This window comes from Phyllostomus hastatus, unplaced genomic scaffold (genome assembly GCF_019186645.2).
Source record: "Phyllostomus hastatus isolate PE091 unplaced genomic scaffold, TTU_PhHast_1.1 phas_scaffold_55, whole genome shotgun sequence".
Classification (NCBI taxonomy): domain Eukaryota; kingdom Metazoa; phylum Chordata; class Mammalia; order Chiroptera; family Phyllostomidae; genus Phyllostomus; species Phyllostomus hastatus.
The window spans coordinates 274,554-299,748 of NW_025334035.1; the positions used below are offsets into that span (position 1 = coordinate 274,554).

A 25,195-nucleotide genomic window follows, 5' to 3' on the forward strand; every position below is an offset into this window, starting at 1 on the left:
TAAATATTTATTAGAAATCATAAAAGCATTTCTTCAATGACACTAAAATGTTCTTACTCTATTTACAACCTCTTTCTTGAACATAGAGTTTCTCACACACACAACACTAAGAACAAGTATGTAAATTAGAGTTTACAAGGACAAGGCACATTCAGTGAGAACAAGATGGCAATCCTGCATTTGGAGCCAAGATCACAGTAAAAACATGTAAATGAGTGCAGCAATCAAGTACGGCTTACAGGCCGGGATGATGGCCCATCTGCCTGGGCCCACCCAGAGCAACAGGACCCAGTTCACCAGGCCTTGAGGAAGGAAAGGAACGCCAATAATACTGGGCTGTCTCAGACAGGAGCCTTCTGAGAGCTTAATGACTTCACAGTACAACCTCTCACACCTTCTCTCACATCTCAGGGGGGAAGGGAAGCACCATTTTTATTTCAAACAGATATATCCATCACATAACGTCTAGAAGAATGGATTCTTCCTGTGTCAGAGTTTAACTAAAGGAGAAGTTTGAGCCAAAACCATTATCTGAACCCAGGAGATTCCATCCCTGGAAAATGCCTTCCCCTTAAATTGCTGAAATGTAAATCATGAAGTTTTAAGATATCTTAACGTGCCCATGGATTTAGTGTGGACTGATGTGTGTGTACACGTGTATGTGTGTGGTTTTGTATGCACATCTGTGTGCATGCTTGAGTTTTAAACCTGTCATGAGATTATAGGGATGGCATAGACCATCAGTATGAATCATCTGAGCAAAAAGCCACAGACCCCTGACATGCGCCAACCACAAAGGCAGGCTCAAATTTCCCGAATACCTGCTTTTAAAAGAAAATGGTGTGGAGGGATATCAGTGGTCCAGGAATCAGAGCGCCCCAGCTTCAACAGCTCTGATGCGACTTCCCGCATGACTGTGAACAAGTCCACCTTCCTTTCTGAGCTTCAGTCTCTAGGTGTAAAATAAGGGAACCCATCCTCTTAAACTGATGCTCTTTAGCTTACTGCTTGCCTTTGCCTTGGAGACCTATGTAGACTCAGACCATCTAGGCTGAAAGCCTTTTTGGGATGAGTAACCAGTGCAGAAAATGGTCCTGCTGACCCATTCCATCCAGATCCACAGAGCGCAGCTCTCCATACATGAGAAAAGACAAAGATCCCAATACCGATTTCTATTTGCCTGACCTCCCAGCTTTTGTTCAAGCAAGAAATGGAAATGGCTATATCCACTCATGCCTGAATCAAAGCAGTGCTGGGGTTCCCAGCACCAGCGTGCAGAGCATGACGCCATGGATCCACAAGGCTGCCCTTCAAACTAAGACATCTTTTCTAGACTATGCAAGTAGGTAACTCCAGATGCAGGATGCCGATCTGCAGGTGAAAAGCATTCTAACATTCATCTGATCGTGATCTTTGACAACATCCCTAATAACTTCTCAACCAGTTTCTGCTTAAACATCTCCAATATCTACAGCAGGTGCTGGACTGAATGGAACTGAACCAAAATCTTTCTTCTGAAATGTCCAACCTTTGGCACTAGTTCTGCCCATCCAGAACAGATCTGCTCCTTCTGCCTCCAAGACAATCCCCCCAGCTCTTCCCTTTTCCAGAGGACATGCCTGGTCCCTGCTACCTTCACTCACACCTGAGCTTGGTCTGACCACTGCTGCTTAGAGCACTGGTTGGCTCCTGAGTCAGCTGGAAGTGCAAGGGCTGCTGCAGACTGTGCATTCCTTGGGCTGCATCCCATCACTCCCTGACCCAGCTCATCAGGGGCACAAAGGCCAAGTTTCTACTCACCCAGGTAAGCCAGCACACAGAACAGCCCATAGCGGAGAAATGGGCCCAGAGCGGCTGTGGGTTTGCACTGTTCAGTTTGCCTCAAGCCAAGCTAACTAGCCAATTGCCAAGTTGTCTAAAGACCAAATTCATGTTTGTGCTATTTTTAATTACAATGCATGATTAATATCTCTATAATATCGCCTCAAAAATTCTCACACAAATCCTTTTACCAGATAACCAAAGCAGAGTGGTTCTGCTAGTTGTGCAACTCGAGTAATCGGGAATGTTTCTTCCGTCTTTACTTCACTTCTGCCCCAAACTAACTCTGTGTAATTTCAGGGGGAGAAACTCAGAGGATGAGGATCTAAAAATAAGCAACTTGTTTTGGCAAATGCTCCTTCCTCACACACTTTTTCCTCAGCTTCCTAATTCACAGTGAACAAAAATATTTAAATATTTTAAATATTAAAAACACATTATGCTGGAACCAGCATTTCAGGCGCTGTGTTCTACTGCTCCAGTGAGCAATACTGACGTCGAAGAGCAGCCTCTGAGGCTGACGGCCACAGAAATAGGGCAGCTGCCATCGCTGCTGGAGAGGAGGCGGGGACCCAGCGCACGCACTATCACAGCCAGTACCAGGAAGGGAGCCAAGCTCTTTCACCCAGATCACAGGCACCCAGACGGGCCCTGTGGGGCACAGCTCCTGCTGACTTTTGTGTGTGTAAAGAAAAGCTTTTTGTTTTTGCTCTGGCCACCCTGAGGCCTAGGACACAACACTTATACCCAGTCCCAAATCCTAAAATCTACTTCTCAACTTATAAAATCATGTACTTCATTTGAAGTAATTTTCATTTAAAATTGAAATGTCCTTACTCTATTGAAAATAAAAACCTGATGTTAATTACACTACTAAAAATGTCTCTCACTTTGCAACAGTTTGAGCCTTGGGATGCCAAGGAGCACTCATACCACGGGTAGTTTCCTGTACCCTGAAGCTCCCAAAAGGACATTTCCATGACTCACTCCCCTCCGCCCCCAGGATATCGGATTTAGCTCAGTCCCCTGTATGTGCTGGGATGGGATCAAGAGCCCCTGAAATTCAGGACGCCCAGGGGAGACATGGAATGTGGGAGCTGAAGCTGGAGACTACTAAGGGGATGTAGCCAGGAAGAAAGCTCTGCTTCTCAGGTCCCCGCCCGTCTCCACAGCCCCTCGCCCAGCCAAGCTGACCTGCTCACCAGTTGGTGAATCCAAAGACTTCACCTAGGACTCCAGGGACCTCAGGCTCAGGACTGCTGACCATGTGTTTACACAAACTCTTCACCAAGTAACAACATCCAGAGTGTTTCTCACTCAGAAAAACTGACATCTGCCTCTCAGTTCAGCCACCCACTCAGCCGGAGGGTGCTCTCTGCTCTTGGGCAGGCAGAGCAGGCTCCAGCCTCTGCAAAGCTCTCTCCACACAGCCCAGGACCCAGCCTTTAGCACCCAAAGGCCCATGCTAACACCAGCTCTGCATTCTGCTTCTACACCGAAGTTTCCGGAAAGTCTTCTAATTCATCAAATGCATTGAGGGTGGTTTTGCTGTTGCTCCTAGAAGAATTTTGGATTTTGTTGAAATCTGCTTAAAAAAAACAACAACACTATTTTAGAAAGACAGCCATCTGCAAGGAGTACTTCCATGTCTTGATGCACCACCCAGTTTCTACCACCCGGTTTTGAGAAGTTATTCCAACCAGGGTTATAAAACGTCAGAGTTGGAAGGGACCTGAGAACCAATTTGACTCAACCTCCCATCTGGTGGACGGGGAAATGAGGACCTCAGACTCAGTTTGCCCGGGGCCACATGGTCAGACAGGAACAGCTGTCACCCTTCCTGACAATAACGATACCTGTCCGTCTCACCGGCCCCGGATCTTCGTTGAGGAAGGAGACATGTGTTTTCCATTCAGTCCACTTCACCTCATTGATCCTGTGAGTACAACAATCATTCTCAACATTTCGCAACTGCACCTCATTAAAAACAGACATCACGAGGTGTGGGGTGTCCCAGACAGCTCCTCTTCTATCTGTCCCAGAGGTCAGAGTTTGAAATCTGCCTACATCCCCATTTTTCCAGGCCTCCAGGGCTGTCTCTTCCCAGTGTGCAGGACCCAAAACTCAGAGACATATAACAGGGACGTCTTCAGGCAGCAACAGTGTGCCTGACTGGAGAGAGGCAGTCCCTGGGGAAAGAGGGAGGGCAGGAGGGAGGAAGAGCCCCCACTGAGAAGATACAAGGGTGTGAGGACTAAACTCATAGATGGTTAACGAGGATTCAGGCTGCACTAAAAGATGGTTAGGATGCAAACACCCAAAGAGTGGGCAGTGTCTGCGGTGTTGGGTTGCAACTGGAGACGATGGTTGGGCTAACGTTCACATCAGAGACCAGCTCTAGAGTGAGCTTGTCAGAATTAGAGACACTGTTGGGGTAACAAATACGGTCAGAAATGTCAGCTCGAGGGAGGAAGGTAGTCTGGAGGGTCAGGTAGTGAGATGGGGGCAGGAAGAGATGGTCAGGCCATGTGCAGGTACTGTTTTAAAATCGAAAAGCTTGCGCCCTGGCCAGTGCGGCTCAGCTGGTTGGAGCATCGTCCCACAAACTGAAAGGTTCTATCCTCACCAGGGCCCATGCCTGGGTTGCAGATGCAGTCTCTGGTCAGGGCACGTATGAGGCAACTGATTGATGTTTTTCTCTCACATCAATGTTTCTCTCCCTCTCTTTCTAAAATCAATAAGCATGTCTTCGGGTAAGGATTAAAATTTTTTTTAAATCTTGATATCTCTCAAAAGTAGCTGTCTCACTTTCCATTGCCAGGGACAAAATGTGTCTCAGGTCCCTGGTGTCACTGAGCCCACATGGGGTAGACAGAACGACAAAGGGTGCCAGACTGGGACGTGTTTCTAAACCAGACATGGGAAAGGGACAGGCTGTGGAGGCCCTTTAGAACCAGCAGAGAGGGGACCTGCCGTGGGAGTCTCGCTTCCTCTCCCTTCCACAGCTCAGGAAGGCTTGTCTCAGGGCCAGCGGCCCCGGAAGAGCACATTCCCTTCTAAGGAGTCTGGAGCCAACCATGGCACTGCTTCCCCAACACTCCCTGACGGGGCTCTCTTGACCCAGCCAGAGACTACCACCAAAGGGCCCCCTGCCTGTGTTACCGCAGACACAGCCGGAAGTCCTCCTCTGCTACTTTACACAGCTCTCCCGTCCGGAATCTGCTCCTCAGCCATTCTGGCAACATTTTCTCAAACTCCAAGATCGTCCTGGCTCTCTGGGGACAGAAAACAACCTAAGCACATTGCTGAGTAGCCAGCCCAGGAGCACAGCCGCTTGTGAGTATGCATACCACTGCACACACATGCACACACAAAGTGAACACACACAAGGCACAAGTGTGCAGGGGTATGCACACATACACACGCGTGCACTGCACACACCACTGAACAGCCCACTCTGTCCTCCCTGGAAGCTTCATGTATAGATCCTGAGGGTTCAGTTAATCTACAGAATTCAAAAATGAAAAGCCAGAAGTTTGGGAAAGCTCAAATTACTTTAAACATGACATAAACAATGTTTCTGAAGGTCCAGGCACTTCCTAACTGAAAATGTTAGGATCCTGGGTCCCATAGTGAGGAGCGTTCAGACCTCACGTAGTCCCACATCCATCCCAGGCTTGGAATCCCCTCAGCAGTTTTCCTGGAGGTAGTTTTACCAGTCTCTCCTAAATATTATCAATAAGCCAATTAGGAAGGGCCTAATAACTAGAAACTTCCTTGTGTCAAATCAATACTTGTTTCCTTGCAGTTGCCCCATGTATCTCAGTTCTGCCTTCTGGGATCATAGAAGGAAGCCATTCCCTCTCACAAGTAGCTCTTCAGGTATCTGAAGGGGTGACACCTTCTTTGAGCCTAGTTTCAACACCATTTCTTACGAGGCGTGGTTTCCAGTCTTCTCCCAAGCTTGGTCATTACTGTGGTGGTATCCTCAGCTTGTAAGGCCCACAGTGTGTGGGGAGTATCAAGGCCAGGGTGACAGAGAGCAGAATTGTCATCTCCATTGTGCTATACCCTATACTCCTCTTAATGTAACCTCAGGTCACACTTCAGCATCCACATATCAGACACTGACTCTGAGCAGAGCACCCCCGTAAACCTGAGTTCCTCTCATGCATGCTGTTGACCCTACACTCAAGGAACCTAGATGAATGCTTCCTCAAACCCAGCCAAGCACAGGGAACATATGCAGATTCCCAGGCCCCCCAGATCCACCAGCACTGACGGGTGCCAATAGTGTGTGGGGAACTGAGTCCGGTGAAGGCTCCCATCCCAGCGTCTGCACCAGGCTCACCTGTAGGCGCCAGATGCGCTCGCTCTCCTTGGAGACATTCTCCACAGTTTCTCCCATGAGGGCGATGAGCATGTTGAGGAGGAGGACGAAGGTGAGGATGACATAGGTGATGAGCAGGAACAGAAAGAGGATGGGGTACTTGGAGTTCTGCTGGATGTTCAGGTCGCCCAGGCCTATGGTGAGTTTGAAGAGTTCCAGCACAGCGTCGCTGAAGCTGCCGTAGGAGGTGCAGTCCTTTTTGTCACCGGGACACTTCTCAATCAGTGAGGCGAGGGCTGGGAGGATATAACAGGGTGCTCTCCTCAGCCTCTCTGCTTGGTTAATTACCCAGCAAGCATGTGCATACTTGCACGTTCACACACACCCACACGCACACTGCAGGCCTGCCTCCTGCCCCCTTTTCTGGCCATTGAAATTCCATATTCAGCCCGAGTTCTTCCAGAAGCCTCGTCAGGCTGATTTTCTATAGAAAGCCCTTAATGCCTAACAAAGCCCATACTCTTCTGTCCTTCCTTTACCCCACCATCCGGCCCTTGATCACTCATGGCCTTGCAGAGTTGCTAATTACAATCTATGTGTGTCTCTGGCTCCCCAACCAGCATTTGGGCTCCCAACTTCTGGTGGCCTAGGTCATCTCCTGCAAGACTGTGATGTCCTGAGTGTCCTCCTAATGCTTTGTGGTGAGATCCCCTGGCCTAGGCCAAAAGCCCTTTCTTCTCTTCTTTCTAACACACTACAGCAGTGGCTCATTGCTGGATGGATGGATGGATGGATGGGCAGATGGATGGATGGGCAGATGGATGGATGGATGGATGGTCAAATTAATGACTGAGTAAATAGTTGGACAAATAAACAAATGAAGGACATGCAATATCCTTAATTTGTAAATATGCAAATCTTGACACAGAAAAGGTGTCAGGCAGATGGAAATGAATGCCTCACTTCAAAGGCCAATGATCACTGCGGGGGAAAATACAACCATCTCTCCCCATGCAGAGGTTAGAGATAAATCAGGCTTTAAGAGGGGGCTCCCTGGCCTGGTCCCCAGCAGACCAGAGGATCTCACAGGCCTAGCAGGAGAGAACTGCAGAAGTGACGTGATATGCAGGGCCAAAGGAGACTACCTCAATGCACTGCTTTACTCCTATTTTTCAAACATCGTCAATCAAATTTCTGTAAACTTCAGTTTCCCCATGTAAAATGGGGACAAAAACACCTGCTGAGCCTATCTCAGGTTGCTAGGGTCACAGATAGATGTGAAAGTGGGAGGTGTGTCCCACAGTCGGGATGGGTAGGAGTGACAGGCCTGGTTCGAATCCTGGAGTCTAAGCCTCAGTTACCTACGATCAGGGATGATGATTCCCCCTTGACTGAGAGGTCGAGAGAAGTAAAAAGATAGTGCTTGGAAAAGGCAAAGCTCAGCACGGGCTCTGCTGGTAGCTGATATAGTTATTGCTGAGGCTGCTACGTGCTTCATCCTCTTGACATCGGTATAAAGTGCTTTACCAAGGTGGGAGTTAGTATTATTTATAATACTACCTACCTACTCCGAACCCAAGTAAGAACACGATGTACACAAACAAGAACTTCAGAACATCATGCAAAATGACCTACAAAGGAAGAAACAAAATTCAAGGGTAAGGTCTAAGCACATAGTCACTGCACACCGATCTCACTGCTTCCTGGGCCCCACCCCCAGGCTCTAGCTCTAACCGTGGTCTCCTGCAGGCCATTCCCCATCCCCTCAGCCCCATCTGCCAATGCTCTGAAATGCAGCTCTGGACCCCACCTTCTCCAAGAGGCCTTTTGTCCTTGTTCTCTCCCTTCCTCCCTCCTCCCTCCTGGAACACAGTCTGTCTCTGCCCCCGCTGCTTCACCGTGCCCATGGACACCTTTCTTCACTGTCTCACATCTGGAACCCTCACACTTCCTGAGGGCAGTGGTGTGCCGGAGCCAGCTCCTACCAGCTCACTGGAGCCGACTGCTACATTTTCATGAATTTTGTGAGCTGCTTATTAAATGCAGCCATTAATAAAAATTAAATCATATACACTTACAAGTAAATAAATTATATTAAAAATAGAGACACTGAATCATCAAAACTCATCACTTCTTGGCTATTTACTACATTTTACAATTATCTATGATCTTAAAGTTATTTATATCTATCATAGCCCTATGGTGGAAATACTATTCATAGTGTTGCTGCGCATCTCATTCCAGCTCTGCAGTCAGTGACGTCGTGTTGGTAGCTGGAAATCAGTGAGGGTGGGAGTATTTATACCATAGTAATTGGCAAATGCTACAAATCAGAGACTGACTCGTTGTTGTGTTGATTGTCTCGATCTAGAGTGAAGACAGCAATGCAGAAAATGTTAAAGCGGATTAAACTTAAAAATGTGTCCTGTCAGTAATCGCTACACCATGAACAGCACACTAATATTAACAAAGTTGTCTTCTATTATTTGAAAACTATTATGCAATTCAGCAAATAAGTTGGTCACATCATAGACAACCAACTGAAGTGCCAATGCACCTTCATTGTTTCACCTTCATTTTACTCCTTAAAGAAAAATATCAACCAACATTTATGTTGGAATAACACTCATTTGTCAGTTGCAACCATAGGTTAGCAGAAGATATAGGAGTTCAACAAATTATCCAGCAAGACAACAAGCTATGTGGAATTTACAGTAAAGACTATTATATGTTTTATTGTTATTGAGAAAGGAAATTGTGTGTTATGTGCTTTATATAGTAAATGTTATAATAGACATTGATGTAGCTGTGTGTGCACATTTCCCAGAGAGCCAGTTGTTAAATACCAGCACACCACTGCCTAGTGGTGAGAACCCTCCTTCACAAAGTGAGTCCCTTCTCAACGCCCATCAAGCCCAGGCACTTGGTCTGGACACATAGAGCTGACCAAAGGCAGATGGAGACCGTGACATTCAGAAGAGCAGCGGCCTGTCCCTTGGGCAAACCCCTTTTGCTCTCCAGACCTCTGTTTCCCCATCTAAAAAATGAACATTCTCTGAGGGCCCTGCCAGCCCCCAAACGAACCTTCTGGATCATGACGCTGTACATGCCCATGGACTGGAACCCCCGCGTGTAGTAGAGCATGTTCGCCCAGCCCAGGGCCATGGCCAGCACGAGGCAGGCGAGGTACTCTTTGTAGGCAAACAAGTACAAGAAGACAGACAGTATCACAAGCACAGCTTGGACAAAACTGTTCAGGAGACACAGGAGACAAGGGCCTTACTTACTTCTCAGCATCAGGGCAGATAGTCACACCCCAGCCACCCTTTAAACCCTATACCACCACCCTGGTGGCCAGTGCTGAAGTGGATAAGGCTGCCCCAGACCTGTTAGACTGTGTCTAAAACCCAGACCATGTCACCAGATGCAGGTCGGGGCCAGCAGTGGGCTGGTTGCAGCTGACCTTTTTTTTTTTAATGTTTAGAGAGGAGAGACAAAGAGAGAGACATCGATGTGAGAGAGAAATATAGATCAGTTGCATCCCATATGCGCCCTGACCAGGAATTGAACCCCCAGACTTTTGGTGTACGGGACAATGCTCCAATCAACTAAGCCACACTGGCCAGGGCAACAGCCGACTTATTTAAAACTCAGATCCCCAGGGCCCTGGGAGATTCTGGTTCAGAACATCTGGAGAGCAGCCCAGGAGGCTGCACATTTTTAAAAACACCCACATGATTTCTGATTCTCACATAGATTTCAGAACCACTGGAGTAGAGGATGCAATGAATGATTGCATTTTTAACCCAAATGATAAAAGCAGACAATATTTATACATATAAGCCAATCATAACAAAAATCTCTCAAATCTACTTTTTTTTACCTTTTAAAAAAGTATAATATATGCCAAGTGAAATAAGTGTCACAAAAAGACAAACACCATATGATTTCACTTATATGATGCCCTTAGAGTGGTCAAATGCACAGAGTCAGAAAGTAGAATGGTGGTCACCAAGGGCTGGGGGAGGGGACTAGGGAGCTGTTGTTTAGTGGGTACAGTTTCAGTTTTGCCAGAAAAAGAAACCAAGAGCCTGGCTGCACAGCAACATGAATGTACTGAATGGTACTGAACTGCACACTTAAAAATGGTTAAGATAGTAATGTTAATGTTATGTGTATTTTTCCACAACTTAAAACTTTTTAAGTACAATGTATGCCAAATATACAAGCTCAAAATCTACTCTTACACAGTGTGTGTGTACACCACCAGTTATGTGGACATCTACATAAAGCCTGCTCTTGCTATAACATCAGGCTGTCTCCACCATTAGAAAACATGTAACTAGTTAAAGTTAGGACAAAGGCAACCTAGTTTCTCTCATGCAGTGACAAGCAAATATTTGGCTAATCAGTGCATTTGAGACTGAAGTGAAGAAGTATGTCTACACCTCTCTCTACAGTAACAAAACAGCTCAGAAGAAGAAAAGCAGGACAATGCATTGGTGCCTTTTGTCTGCAGCAAAGCTGATGGCTGTATACATGGGTTTTTCTCTGGAATCACCATACTGTCTCAAAGGTTCTCACGTGACTTGCATCATGGGGCTGCTGCATCTGGCCACAGGATAAAGAGCTCGGTTCATGCCTCTGAAAGGCAGGTGCATACTTAAGAAAACACCTAGGTAATTGAAAACATCGGGCCAAGATTCAAAGTCCTATAGACTCTGCCTCACAAACACTCAGAACAGGGACTTCAGAGGCGTCCACAAGCTACAACGTCAACATTCTTCAACCCCTGCTGCAGATTCAGCTAGCCTCTGCTCATTTACACAAAGGTCACGTAAGCCTGTGGTGTCAGCTGCACATGACCTCATTCAGGCAGGGCTGAGCTGGGCTCTGTGGCGGGAGCCAAGCCTGCACTAGCGTGAGGAGACGATGACGGAGAGGCCGGGACTGGCTTTGCCACTGAAGTTCCAAGTGACTTGTGAGTGACTCACTTCCCTGCTCTCGGCCTCAGTTTTCATACCTGCAGATGAGACTCAGGGATTTCTCAAGTACTTTCCAGCTCTGATCTGCCAGCGTCCAAGGTGGCAACTTCTAGACCCCATGCAACTTGGGTTGGAACTCTTTGTAGAAAAGTAAACAGTACTGCTAAGCTTCTTCATGCCTACTCTGTGCTGCCTGCCACCTGGGGCTCCGTGGCAGGGTGGAGTCAGCCATCACTGCAGCCCGATGGAGGGTCCTGCGCTAGGGTTTGCTGGACCTCTCTCTATGGCCATCTATGTGCCTCTCTTACCAGAAGTGAAAGAGGAGGTCGCTGGCCACGTGAGTATGGCAGAATGCCTGGGGCACTGGGGCATGGTGACACAGTAGGATGGCTGTCCCAAAGGGACACAGCAACCACCATATATAGGACTTTAGCCTTGCCTGTGAGATGGTGACAAAGGGAACAGACCTACTTACAAGACAAAGTGAAACCAAGCATCTGAGAGGATGGACTGCAGATCCGAGGGTCTCAGCAGAAAGATCGCAATGCCCTGAGGCCAGAAAGGAAAGAAAAGCTTCAGTCTCTTCTTGCCTTCAACAGAGGCTCTAAGGAAGGAGGTCTTTCCCCAGGACAGAGACTCAGTGTGTGAAGGCGCAGCCAGAGCCCCAGCGAGGGCCACAGAGGGGACTGTGCCTGGAGAGCAGAGGCCATCCCAGGGTGCGAGTGCATGCTCCCCTAGACCTCTGTGTGTCTGTCACCCTCCTCCTCACCCCAGAACCTATAAAACAGTGCAGCCATGCAGCTCCCTGCCAGCCCCTAATACAGGGGTGGGGGAAAATAGATTAATAATAATATTATTATTATAATTAATAAATAATAATACAAGAATAAACTCTGTGTTTCACATACTCACAAATGTAAACCCACTTTGCCCACCCCTGCATAGCCTAGCTTTCCACCTTGGGCGCCTTTGTGCTGCTCCCCACGCCCGCCCTGTAGTGACCTTGTCCCCCACGTCCTCATGCCCAGTCCCACCAGAGTGAGTGCGATGTCCCCGACAAAAGTCATCTCTTTTCCTGAGCACTGGTCTGAACCCAGCACAGAGTCATTTTACAGCCTATGTCAAAGTCTAGATGTTCGTGTCCCTCTGAAATCCCCTCAGAGGACAAACCCCCTCTCCCTGTCACCTCCCCCAGGGCCCCTCATTAGGTGATGATCAGAACACACTTATTGACTCATTGGTTGGATAGATGGATGATGGATCAATCAAGTGACAGACGGATAAACAGAGGAAAAGGTGGAAGGACAGAAGCACAGTGGGTGGGGGTGAGTGGGCATTCACTCGGAAGACTGAGTGGCTAGGTCCACGAGAGAGAGCAGATGAGTCAATGGGTGGACAGAAGGGAGAGGAAGATGGGTTACCGAGTGGCTGGGGTGGGTAGATAAATGGCAGATGAATGAGAGATGGATGGAGGGGTGCAGAGATGCAGTAGGTAAGATAGGCCTGCTTATTTATTCATTCCTATTTTGTCACTAAGGAATCTATGGCTTAGAACAGAAATGGCTCCCCAAGGCCCCAGCAGTAATGGCAGAGCAGGGTGGGATCGAAACCAAGCCTGCTGTCACCTGCCTGTATTGCTACCTGGAAGGGTTCGGTGGCCCACTCACCTCTTTCACAGCAATGCACATGGCCCAGATGAGCACGAACATCCTTCCTAAGAGCTGCAACCACCCCATGTTGTGCGTCAGGGCCAGGGGGTGTGGGAGAGCCTGGGAAGAAGGGGAGGGAATGAATGCTGTGGGGTGGGGCATGACGAGGGCAGGGGTAGTGCCAGCTCTGGAGAGACTGTGCATGTACACACGCCGAGCCCTCAGGCCAGGCCAGAAGCCAGCAGGAAGCCCGATGTCTGTGTGGGGCTAGAGAAGGAATGGCAGCTCCCTGCCCCTGCCTTCCCCACCCACATCAGGAACTCAGATCTCCACAGTGAGGAACAGGCTGACAGCACTCACACCTCATGCCACTTGTCTTTACAAGAACCTGTCCATATTCAGACACTCACAGGGCCTCATCACAGTTCAATAAAGCTGAAACTCTGTAAAGCCCAGAGTAATGGATGGAAACTCGGGCTCAATGTGGTGGGAAATCTTGCGGAAGCAACCTTCCCCTCCCTCTGTATCCTGTGGCCTTCACATCAGAAACACCCGATCAGCCCTAGATTTAGACACAGCTTGGGCCCTGGGTCTCCTAATTCTCCCCCAGTATTGGTCAGCCTGGGGCTCAGCACCCAGGGTTTAACCCAGCTAAGCACTACAGACATACTCAGTTCCCTAGAAACCATGAAGGACAACAATTAGGGAAGCCCACAAAAATCTCTTTGCCTCTCTGGGCCTGGTTTCCCCAGCTCTGACCTCCCCATCCCCCACATCAAGGGGCCCACCTACCTCCTCCTCCCGGGGTCGGTAGTAACAGATGAGAGTCAGGGTGATGTTGTAGAAGAAATAAAGGCAGAAGGACAGGAAGAACATGTACTTGGCAAACTTCTTCCATTTTATCCGCAGCAGTGTGTGCAGGGGCTCCAGGGTCAGCATCTCGTGCCGGTTCTGGCGGAAGACCACCACAGTCACCATGGACAGGAGGGGAGTGGGGAACCATTGTCAAAGGCCCTCATTTCAAAAGAAGCTCTGAGTCAGCACTGTCTCTCGCAGGTCGGGGGGAGGGGGAGACAGTCATTATGTCCCAGGGACTGGTTTGGCAGGAAATGTCAGGAGAGTAATTTCTGGCTCCTGAGGCTCCTTGCCAGTGGGCCCAGGCAGCAGCCAAACACCACAGGAGCCAGGCTTCCAACAGGGGCATCTGGTGTTCAGCGGGGAGCAAGGGCTGGAAGGGAGAAGGAGTGTGACTGGGGCTCTAGCTCCAACTTAGCCCCTCCTCACTATGTAACCTTAGGAAAGCCCCTGACCCCCTCTGGACCTTCTGTCTCCTCATCAATACAACTGATATCAATCAAATGCCCTACCCACCAGGGTGCCCTGAGGGTCCATGAAGACCCCAGACCAGTCAGGCTCTAGGAAGCATGATTCTTGGTAAAATGTAAAGAATGAGGATCCAGTCTGCTGCCTCACTATCCCCAGAGCCAAACACTGCTCACTGCTGATCCTCTCTCTTCCCCTCCAGCTTCACTGACCCTCTGGCCTCATCCAGAAAGGCCTCCCTGGTTCCTAGAACTATGTACTCCCTGACCCTCATCTGGGGCCAGGTTTGGGGGCAAAAGGAATTCTAAGCATGGTCACATAGAGAGAGAAGGGCGGTGGGGGAGAAACAAGATGGAGAAGATCAACACCAACCATTTCCTCCTCCACACCCACACTGCCCAGGATTCCAGGGACCATGAGACCCTCACCCAAGGACCTCTGGGCACAAGTGAACTCCACACAGGCCCTGCCCATATTGTGCCAACTCCACCCACTAAGGTAAAGAAATGGGGGTTGCAGACATGTCCAGCTAGTGGCATGGGGTCTTCCCAATATCCCCAGAGCCCAGCCCCCACCCCTGCCTTTCCCCAGCCCTCTGGGAGACCCACATCAATGTTGGTATTGTAGACAATGATTTCCAGCACCGAGTTGTCTGTCGTGGTGTCCACATTGGTGAGGTCATAGAGTGAGGACGACATGGGCCCATACGCCCAGTCAGTGAACTTCCTGGACAGGCTCCGGAGGGGCTTCTCCTTGATCTCACGACCGAGGATGTACTTCAGGATCTGGGGACAGGGAGAGGAACAATGATCAGCCACAGAATGGAACGTGGGGCCAAGAGCACCAGGAAGATGCTCCCATCAAGGACAGACTGGATCCCACGGTTGCCGTGACCCCTGGGCCTGGCTTTCTCTGTGGAATGGGCAAGACTGTGAATACCAGACACAAAGGTGCAAAGGCCCTTTGTACATGGGGAAAGCTATACAATCGGCTCTTAAGACCCAGTTCAGTGAAGAATCTGGGAACTGAGAATTATGAAACAGAATTTCTGTTTGGTCTGGATCTGAGAAGAAGCTAGAAGTTCTTCCAGCTTCCCCATTCCCCGCCTCAATCAAGTCTCTTCGGCCAGATGAGGCTCACTGCCCTGGCCAGACACAGGGTAATGCAAGATACCAGCCTTGCAGAGAGACCGGAGGACCCACTGTAACACTGCTGCATATCAGGTCACTAGGGATCATTAACAAATCCCACACCACTGTGTAAATCAATCCAAATCTCTGGTGGGGAGCCCAGGCATATCTTGTAAGCTTCTGGGTGGCTCCAAAGGGCAGGCCAGATAGATAGCCAAGCTCTCTAGCTCACTACTCCCCAAAAGCTGAGCTCTGAGGTACCCTAGTACCCTGGGGACCACAGATTCTTGGGGCACCAACCCAAGGCCCAGGAGGAGGGGCGGTGTCAGAGCCCTGATCTCATGTGACTCATTGGGGTTCCTGTCTCATTTCAGGCAGAGTGCTCCCAGGGTAAGGACAGGTGCCCCCAAAGACAGAGTCTCTGTCTTAAGCATCAGAGAGATGGAAGAGGGGAGGTGGGGAAGGGAAGAGGAAGGACATGATTCCTCCTTTGTCAAAGCTGGTCTCCATTTCTCCTCCTCCAACAAGAGAATGAGAAGGTCCCCTGTGGGCCCCAGCCCTCACCATTGAACCAAGACCCAAGGCACTCAGGGCACCCACTCCCCACCCATCACCTTGATCTCAGAGCAAGCATGGCTCCACCACCAAGAGATGGGAGCCCACCCCAGCTCGAGTCTCCACCAAAACTCCTGGTTAAGCTGCTTGTGGTCACAAAAGGCCATAACCAGCCCCATGCTCTGCTGGGGTCTTGGCTCAGAGTTTCAACCTGATGGACAGGCTGGGGTTTCTCCAGAGCTGGGGAATAGCAGCCCATTGGCTCTGGACCCAGAGCAGCCATTTTGGGACTCCTGTCCTCCCGAGAAGCTGAAGGCCCCAAGCCCCACAGCCTCCTGCCACAAAAGAATCCTCAGACACAATTTGAAATATTGTGTCACTATAGCTTTAAGGCTCCCAACCCTGGCCCCAGAGAGCGGGGTGCCAGGGCAGAAGATAGAAACATGGAGTATCAAGGACTAAAACCCAGAGAGTGGGCCCTTATACTGCACCTCTGTAGCTCTCTGTGGTCACTGACAGCCAACCCACCTCCAGCCACAACCGAACCTTTCCCTGGCTGAGGTGTAACCTGTAGGGCCCCAGGGCTGGCAGATGGTAGAGTGCCTGCTGCCCTCCCACCTGCCCCCAAACCTCACCTCGGCCTTGCCCAGCTTGGCAGCCAGCTGCAGCGGGGTGAGGCCATCTTTGTTGCGCATGGTCTCCAGCTCCCAGTTGCCACTCCTGAGCAAGATCATGTCATACATGTGCATAACAAAGTCATTCTGGGTCTTGAAGTCTTCAGCCACTGTCACCAGCGCATGTAGGATGTTGTTGCCCCGTGAGTCCTGCGAGGTGATGTCCGTCTGCTCGTTCTCCATAAGCAGCTGCACAATCTCGGGCTGGTTGGTACACGCTGCCAGGGCCAAGGGTGTCTCACCTGGGAGAGGTTAGCAGTAGGGCTCAGTTCTCTCATGGACTGGAGCTGTGTTCCCCAAGTCCCAGGACTGAAGCCCATGCCCTGGCCATCTCAGTAGGATGGACCCCTAGGGCTGTCGGTCCCTCTCCCCAGCTCCCTTTTTATGGGAAGAAACTGAAGCTAGATTATTGCAATAACCCTATTTCTTAAACATACCAGGCATTTTCCTACCCCAGAGCCTTTGCGCAGGCTGTCCCCTCTACCTGGAGTGCTGTTTCTCAGATACCTACATCACTCACTACCTCACCTCCTTCAAGTCTTTGTACAAATGTCACCTGTTCAGTGAGTCACCCTAACTGCCCTATTTAGAACTGAAATTCACCTCTTTCTTGCCCTAGAACTCTGTTTCCAGTCCTCATGCTTTACTTTTTTTCCCCCCAGTGGTAGTTATCACTTTCTAACATATGACTTAGTGTAATTTATTGTGTTTATTATTGATGTTCTCTTTCCTGTATAGAATAGAAGTTCCATGAGGTCAGGGATCCTTGTTTTGTTCACTAACATAGTTCAAATACCTAGAACACCACCCGGTGTATATAGTAAGTGCTCAGTAAATATTTAAGAAGCATGAAGGCAGGCGAGTCACACCTGGTCACACAGCAAACCTGAGGCAGAACCAGGACCGGACGGCAGGTCTGCAGCTTAGCTCCCACTTCAATCTGTCCCCTTGCTTCATCCCACCCAGCGAGTGCTTCCCAGTGCCGGCTCCAAACAGGTCTGGCGTTGGGCAGTGGGCTGGACAAGACCCTGTCCTCAAGGCCACCCAGACCCACCTAGTCCTGCTGCTTCAGAAACTGCCCAGAAGAAATACCAGGTCAGGGGGCAACAGCCCTTCGGGGCCGGAGTGGGGTGGGAAGCAGGGTGGACCAGGAACTTTTTGCTGTGATAGGGCTGTCTGCTTCCTGTCCTGGTCACAGGGTCTTGCATTTATGGAAATGAAAGGAACTTTAAATTAAAATGGGTGAATTTTCTGTATCTAAATTACACATTTAAAAAAAATATTCTTGCCCTGAAACATCCTAACCCCAATTGCTTTCGGACTCCTTAGCCTGTCGGTAAGGGAATTTTCATATTCACACTTCTGACTCCCTGTTTGCAGTCCTGAGAGGCACTGAGCACAGAGGCCAAAGGCCAGAGCTGGCGGCAGGGACACTTACATCAGCTGCCTACTGCACAGGGGCGAGTCATTTCCTTGCTCAGAACCCGTCGCTTCGCCTGTAAACTAGGGCCGTCTCCTCATTCTGCCTCCCTGGTCTCTGCTCCTCTTAGATCACCTGTGTCCCCTCTTAGATTTCCAGGTGACATTCGGGGACAGCAGGCTCCCCACTTCCCCAGCCCCTGCCTCTCTGGTCTAATTAAGACGGACCTGTCCTGCCCCCACCCTGGTCCAGGTTCTGCTCTCCAGGACAACTCTGGGCGGCAGAAGTTCGCAGTGGGCTCTCCAGCCCCCAGCCCCCTAGCGCCTCCAGGCAAAGGCTGCCGGGCAGGGCGGGGCGGGCCCTCTGCCCTCCTCCCCGACCCCAATCCTTGCCCCTGCCGGACTGGCGGCACCTACCGAAATAGAAGCCTTCGTGCTGGTACTTGGGGTTGAAGAAGACCCCCTTGGCGTGGGCGTTGACGTCGGCGCCGGCAGCGATGAGCAGCGCTGTGATGTCTCCCTGCCGCCGCTCGATGGCGATGTTCAGCGCTGTCTGCCCTGTGGACAGGGTGGGAGGGGTGGGGGCGTTCAGCGGCTGAGACCCCGGTGACAAACCCTATTTGGCCTCTTTCCCTTTCTGGTCTCCCTACCCTCCACCATGGCGAAATAAGCTGCCTGTCTGGTCTTGGTGTCGCCAGCTGCCAAGAGTCCCAACTTCATCCTTTGCTTCAATTTTACATGAAAGCAAGGACTATTTAAGGAGCGCCTACTCCGTGCTTCCCAACGTGGACCTGGGGATACAGTACACACGGGATGCAGTTTTGATTCTTGTTCTGAAGAAGCAGAGTCTCGCTGAAAATTAAGTGCTAGCCTACAGGGAGGTGGGGGCGCTCTAGTACCAGCGCTGGGCTCTTAATCCAGGCCAGTGGGGTGAGGGGCTCCTAGAAATGGCCTCTTAAACAGCCATCATGGAAATTTGACAAGGCTGGGTGGGGCCAGCTCAGAGCCTGATAAGCCAGGGTAAGAGGGTAGAACTTCATCCCAAGGGCCGGGGGAAGTCGCCACATGTTGAAGCAGGAAAGTGACACGTCCAAAGTTTGGGGGTTTTGTACATATGCATTTTCAGGTCAGTCTGGCTGCAAAATTGGAGGGTGTTTTAAAAAGAGCCCAGACTTAGGCGGGACTGTTGCTCCAGTAGAGAAAGAGGTAATAAAGCCCAAAGAACATTAAGAGAAAAAGTCCAGAAAATGATCTGTGAGTCTTGAAGAAAACAAGTCGTCTCAGGTGACGTCCGAGTGGCTGGCCTGGGTGCTGGGTGACTGGTGCTGGTGACTGAGGAATGGAACCAGGGACAAGCAGGGAGGTAGAAGAGGAACCTTAAGCCTGTGGACAGAGCCTTCCGAACCTCCAGATGGAGGAGGTGGGAAGACAAAGGAGGAGGGGTGTCTCAGATTGTCCCACCAGAAGCAGCGTTTTCCAAAGAGCTACCACCTTGCAATACATAAAAATAAATTCCTGGTGTATAAAAGAACCAAGCATTCTTTAAATTGTTTTAAAAATAATTTATTCAATTAAGTCTGAAGGCCTCTGATAATCTGCTAAAAATAAGAATATTTGAAAAGCTGTCATTGTATGCCTCTTAAGCAGTATAGGGAGGAAATGTTAGCCTCTGCCAAGATGGGGAAACTGAGGCTCAGAAAGGCAAGGTGATTGCCCAAAGTAAGGGAAAATGCTTCTCTTACAGGGAGTGCCTAGAACAGGGAAGGGAAAGTGTCAACAGATGCTATCAGGGGGAAGAGTAGGGGTAGGTGTCTGGGAAGACAGAAATAAAAGGTTCCTCCCACCATGCAGAGGGCTGGGGTACCCACAGCCCCCCACCAACCCACCAGCAAAACACAGACTCATGAAAGAAGGAAAGGACAAGGGGAGACTGAGAAAGGAGAAAGGTAAGGAATTCCAGCCAGGACAGCAAAGTCTTAACAGAGACACTAATCTTTATTTATTCACTCATTTAAAATATATGTATTAAGGACCTCTTAGGTGAGACCCCAAGGGCACCAGAGAGTCCACTGTGGGGAAAGCAAAGTCCATCCCTTCCCTCAAGGAGAACATGCTGCTGGAAAGAGGAGTGTGTAGTCCCTGCAATACTGAAGAAGAAAAGAAGGGAGAGGGGCCAAAAAGGGAGAAGAGTCAAGACAGAGAAGTCTGAGGCCCTGCCTAAACCCCCCTGGCCACGGGGCTAGTATCAACTCTCTCATGACAAGCTGAAAATATTATATAGCTCGTTCAGTTTCTGTCTTTACTTTGGCTACCAGGGAACTCAAAGTGTTGCTCAGCACTCAGGTGCCACAATCTTCCCAGAGTTTCCTCTCTTCCAATTGATGGCTGTTAGTTTTTCACAACCCTTGACTTTGTGTGTGAGAGAGAAACGTTAAGGGCTGGAGCTTGACTCCCATCTGCAAAAGGCTGAGATGCTCAGTGCCACCGGCATGTCATTCAGACGGCACCCAGTAATCCTTGAGCCCATTCTTTCTGCCACAAGCGCCTCATAAGATCCCAATGGGATGTTTAGCAACTCCAAAAACTCCAATGAAGATCCACCTCACTGATTATTTACAACTGATTATTCCCGACCAGGGAAACACTATCCCAGGGGGTCCCATGCGCCTTCCCTGGACCACCTAAGAAAGAAGCCACTAAACTGAGACTCAATGGGACAGTTGATGATGATGACAATGATGATGATACTAATAGTTGCCATGCGTTGGCCCTGCCCAGCTCTCTAACCTCATCTCCAACCTTCTTTCCATCACTCAAATGTGCCATGTTCATTTCTATCTCAGGCTGTTCTGGATCCTTCTCAGCAGGTCAGGTCAAAGGTCACTTCTCTGACCATCTACCCTAAAGCTGCCCATCCCCACTCACTTTTGGTCACATTACCTTTTTTCATTTTGTTTTTAAAGCGTTTTTCATCTAAAATCACCTTGTTTAGAGCAGTGGCCTTCATCTGTCTTGTTCACCACTGCACCCTGGTGCCAAAAGCAATGCCTGGCAGGTGGCCAGTGCTCAAAATTATTTGTAGAATGAAGGAAGGAAGAGAGGAGTGCCTGCTATGTGCTGAGTGCCACGCTGTGTGCTTCGGACTTTCAGTGACAGCAGCACCTCTGCATGGCCTGGCCGTGCCCGCTTGTCCACAGCCCCCTCCCACAGGCAGGTACCTTCATAGGCTTCCTCAGTGTACTCAGCATTGATGAACCTGTCCAGAATGTCGTTTTCATCAGCAAAGGCCAGCAGGATCCGCACAATCTCCTTGGTGTGGGGGTTGATGTTCAACAAGGCCTTCATCAGGCAGGTCTTCCCTGTGTCTGAAGCTGTCAGCTTGTGCATGAGGAAGTCTGCAGGCAGGGTCACAGGGTGGAGCCACAGGAGGGGCCCTCGGCCCTCCCAGCCCAGAGGAGGGGAGGTCGGGGTGTGGGAGCTGCCACCTCAGACCTCAAGACCTTACTGTATGCCCCTGCTGGCCTCCCTGAGCCCACACCCCCTACCCACTCTGCTCCATCTCCTCTGCGGGCTCCTCCTTCACAGAGGCCCAAGAGAACCTTATCCAAGGACTTTCACTCTGGCTTCTTCGTTCTCTCCCTGGTAGGGGGCAACTCCATTGACTGCATTGCTTCCCAGCATCTGCTTCAGTGCTAAAGCCCCAAATCTCCAGCCTGCCCCCTCCTGGTAGCCTACAAATAGAGACTTCCCTAGCCTGCTACTCCCCTTGTCCCAAGACAGCTTGGGGACGCTACCACCCATCAAGTCACTGATGGTACCGCCTGACTCCTCCCTCCCCCTCACTGCCCATGTCCTTGAATCCTGCCAATGCCACTGCCTGAGCACTGTGCCCCCTCCCTCAGACCTGCTGCTGGGGCTCCAACTCTGCCTGGACAGAGGCCTTCTCCAGTTTCACCCCCATTCTCCAGGCAGTAGCCAGACCGTGACCTTTACCTGTCTGAGCCCCTCCATGGCTCCCCATTGCCCTCAAAGTCAGGTTCAAAGTCCCTAACCCAGCATTCAGGGCTCCTCACACGCCAGCCCCACAGGTTGGTGAGAAAGAAGGTGAGCAGTAGGAGCCCCACAGAAGTCCCCAGCTCTGCACCTTCTGCCAGAGCCAAGCACTGACCAGGCACATCCAGGCTGCGGCGCCTCTTGCAAAGCTCCTGCAGCTCCACCAGCAGCCCCAGCAGCTCCTCCACAAAGCCCTCAGACACAGCTGCAAAGATGCGCTTCTTCAGCCGCTTCTTTTGTCGCCTCCGCTCTTCTTTGGCCAGGTGTGCACTGAGGCTAGAAAATTTTTCATCTCACCACACATGCACCACCCCACCACCCCTCTTCCTCTCCCCCCACCAGAGTTGCTGTGCCTACAGGACACTTCACCCCCAACATCTCTGCATGCCTGTGGCGATGCCTGAAACCCCCTCCGTTCATGCTCCAGGCCCCTGGGATCCATGGTGCCCTACACAGTCTCCCCTTCTATTCCAAATGCAATCACATCATATCAAATGTATATTCAGATGCACAGAGTCATGAATAAGAAGGATATATGCCTAACTTAATAGTGATTACCTTGAAAGTATGGGACTAGGGAAAGGGAAATTTCGTTTTCATATTTTGTGTTATTTGAATTTTTTCATCTATTCCCCCCCACTCCAAATAGCAACTATGCTAATGTGTTGACATGTATCCTTTGTCTATATGTGCTCTTGCAGAATGCACATTGATGTGTGATTGTTTATATGCATGTATTTTAAATTTACATATATGGTATTGCATTAAGATCTCATTTTGCTACATACTATAATGGATAAGTATTACTTTTATAGTTTATAAAATGTAATATTCCCCTCCTCCAGTAAATTTTCTACACATCACAGCCACAGGCCCAGACATTTGCTCCAACCCCCCAAGAGTGGCGGCTTCTTTCTTTGTTACTCAGGGGCCCAGTGCCTGTCCTTCTGGAACCAGCCTGTCCGGCGCTGTGGGAGGAGGGGAAGGGCCAGGCTCACCTGGGGCTGTTGGGATTGGATGGTGTCTCTGTCACATCGTCCTGAGGAGATTGTGGTGAGTCCATGTCATCACAGTTGCCAGAGAGGCTGCAGGAGAGGGAGAAGAGAGGAAAAAAGTTTAAAAATGAACAATGCTAGCATGCCACAGCCAGGCTTGGCCAAGTGGCCCAGGGCCAGTCACCACCATCCTCTCGAGCAGAAGGCCAGCTGGGGCAGCCGGTTGTACTCACCACTGTCGGATGTTGGAATCCATAGGCTTGGAGAAGATGGGCGGGGAGGTCTTGGCAACAGTGGGGTTGGGCTCAAACCCTTCTATCTCCAGGAAGAAGTGTGCACTGGAGGGACAACCAAGCAAGGCCATTAGAACTGGGGCAGAGCCTGTGCGCTTGTGTGCACTGTGACCCTGCTGCCAAGGGTGCCAACGCACTCTGCCAGCTCCACACTGGACTCCGTGCCCGTGTGGTCTTGCCTCACCCCACAACAGCCCTAGCGGTGGGATGGGGGGCTATTGACCTTATCACCCCCATCTCATAGGCAGGCATGTGGAGGCTCTGAGGTCAAGCAACTTGCCTAAGGTCACACAGTAGGAAGGTTTTGGGGCCTGGATTCAAAGCTGGGTGACTTCTCACTAGAAATGCTGGCTAGATGAATCCAGGGGTCTCTATTGGGGTGGCCTACCACCTGAGGGGGTTCCTGTCTGCAGCTGCTCCCAGGGGCCAGGGACTCTGCAGGGATGGAGCACATGGCAATGGGAGCTCATCCCTCCATCCCCACCCCCATGGCCTCTCCTGCCTCAGGTCTGAGACAGAACCCAAGACCATGAGACACGCAGGAGCCTTTCCTGGCTCTTGAGGGAGAGTTGAAAGGCTGGGGTTACATTGGCTGCTCAGATATAGTCCCCACCCCCACACTCAACTGCCTTCTATCATCACTCATGCTGGGGATCCTGTCAGGAAGAAAAACTCAGGGAAGCGCTTTGGACCGGAGAGGTGAGGAGCAGTGGAAGGGCACATGAAGGGCTGCTCTTACCTGGGGCTGGGAGAAGAGAGAGGAGAGTTTAGAGCCCGGAAGAAGGAGAGAGATTCACTGTCCCATAAGAGGCAAGATACACACCCAAGAGGCAACTTTCCAGACAGACATAGCCTCGGCCTGTCTTTGGACACACCCACAAATGCAAACATGCATGCTCTCCGAACCCACAACCACACACGCAGAGACACACCTTCTCGAGATGATCAGGCTGGTGAGGATCAGGCTGAGGATGACCTCTGTTACAGCAACACCCCCACCTCACAGCTGCTGCAGAGTAAGTGTTGGTTCTGTGACCTGGCTCTGTCACCTGGCCTGGACTGTGGCCTCCTGCCACCTGCCTCCTTCACAGGCCCAGAAGGATCAATGCACAAGACCACAGAAGAGCTCCCAAAGTATAGTCCCAGCCATATCAAGTTCAGAAGGGAGGGCTTCAGGGGAGGAATGGTGACCCCATTCTACAAATGGGGAAACTAAGGCCCAGTATGAAGAAGCAGTCCATCCATAGTCACCCCTGAGGGTAAAAGCCAAATTAGTCAGAGTACTGACTCCTAATATCCAGGCTCTTGGCTTATACCATCATCCATGCTGCTCTGTTCTCCCCTCAGCCCTCTGAATCTGCTTTCAACCAGTCAACTCCAACAATTAGCTGCAGAGGCAGGCCACCTAACGCAGCCACCTCCTGGGGTGGGGTGGACAGGAGGAAGACCCAGGCGGTGCCCGAGGAATCCCTCTCCTCTACTCTGGGCACAGACAAGCCTGGAAGGCTCAACGAATCCAGAAATGGGTGAAGGGTGGTGGGGGGCAACATTTGCTGACACGTCAGCCCTCTTCCTGTTTCCTACGCATCAAGAGGAACCTTCTGACCTGACCTAAAGTCAGATCCTTCTTCCAAAATAGAAGACAAGGGAGGAGAAAAACCCCTGACTTGGAGCCTGAGGCTTGGGTTCTAGTCTGGCTCTGCCTCTGCCTCCTGTGTGACCCTAGGTGGTCTCTTGCCATCTCTGGGCCAAGCATCCTCACCCAGACAGAGAATGATTGGGCCAAATGACCCCCAAGGCTTGGACTTTGGAGCAGGGAAGCAGTGGGGTCACCCATTTATGGACCGTAAATGGGCATCAGAGGTGATCGGTCTGATTGGCCACACCCCTGCCTCCTGCAGTGCCCCCACAAGAGCCACCTCTCTGGGCTCCTCAGTAGTACATTTACTCAAAAAATAGAGTACTTTA

General features: G+C 50.4%; 1 protein-coding gene across 1 annotated transcript in view; it reads right to left on the reverse strand.

The window, feature by feature from the left end:
- Positions 1-25,195, reverse strand: part of TRPV3 (transient receptor potential cation channel subfamily V member 3) — a 32,091-nt gene continuing 6,896 nt past the window's right edge. Inside the window, exons 3-18 of the mRNA XM_045824276.1 lie at positions 23,168-23,272; positions 22,938-23,024; positions 22,055-22,215; positions 21,105-21,281; positions 18,304-18,444; positions 16,429-16,709; positions 14,717-14,893; positions 13,578-13,736; positions 12,804-12,905; positions 11,612-11,685; positions 9,236-9,401; positions 7,716-7,782; positions 6,173-6,447; positions 4,984-5,096; positions 3,678-3,757; positions 1-3,406 (exon numbers count right to left, since the gene is read on the reverse strand). Of these exons, the coding sequence (XP_045680232.1) occupies positions 3,312-3,406; positions 3,678-3,757; positions 4,984-5,096; positions 6,173-6,447; positions 7,716-7,782; positions 9,236-9,401; positions 11,612-11,685; positions 12,804-12,905; positions 13,578-13,736; positions 14,717-14,893; positions 16,429-16,709; positions 18,304-18,444; positions 21,105-21,281; positions 22,055-22,215; positions 22,938-23,024; positions 23,168-23,272 (2,260 nt within the window). The 3' untranslated portion in view covers positions 1-3,311. The remainder of the gene's footprint in view (positions 3,407-3,677; positions 3,758-4,983; positions 5,097-6,172; positions 6,448-7,715; positions 7,783-9,235; positions 9,402-11,611; positions 11,686-12,803; positions 12,906-13,577; positions 13,737-14,716; positions 14,894-16,428; positions 16,710-18,303; positions 18,445-21,104; positions 21,282-22,054; positions 22,216-22,937; positions 23,025-23,167; positions 23,273-25,195) is intronic.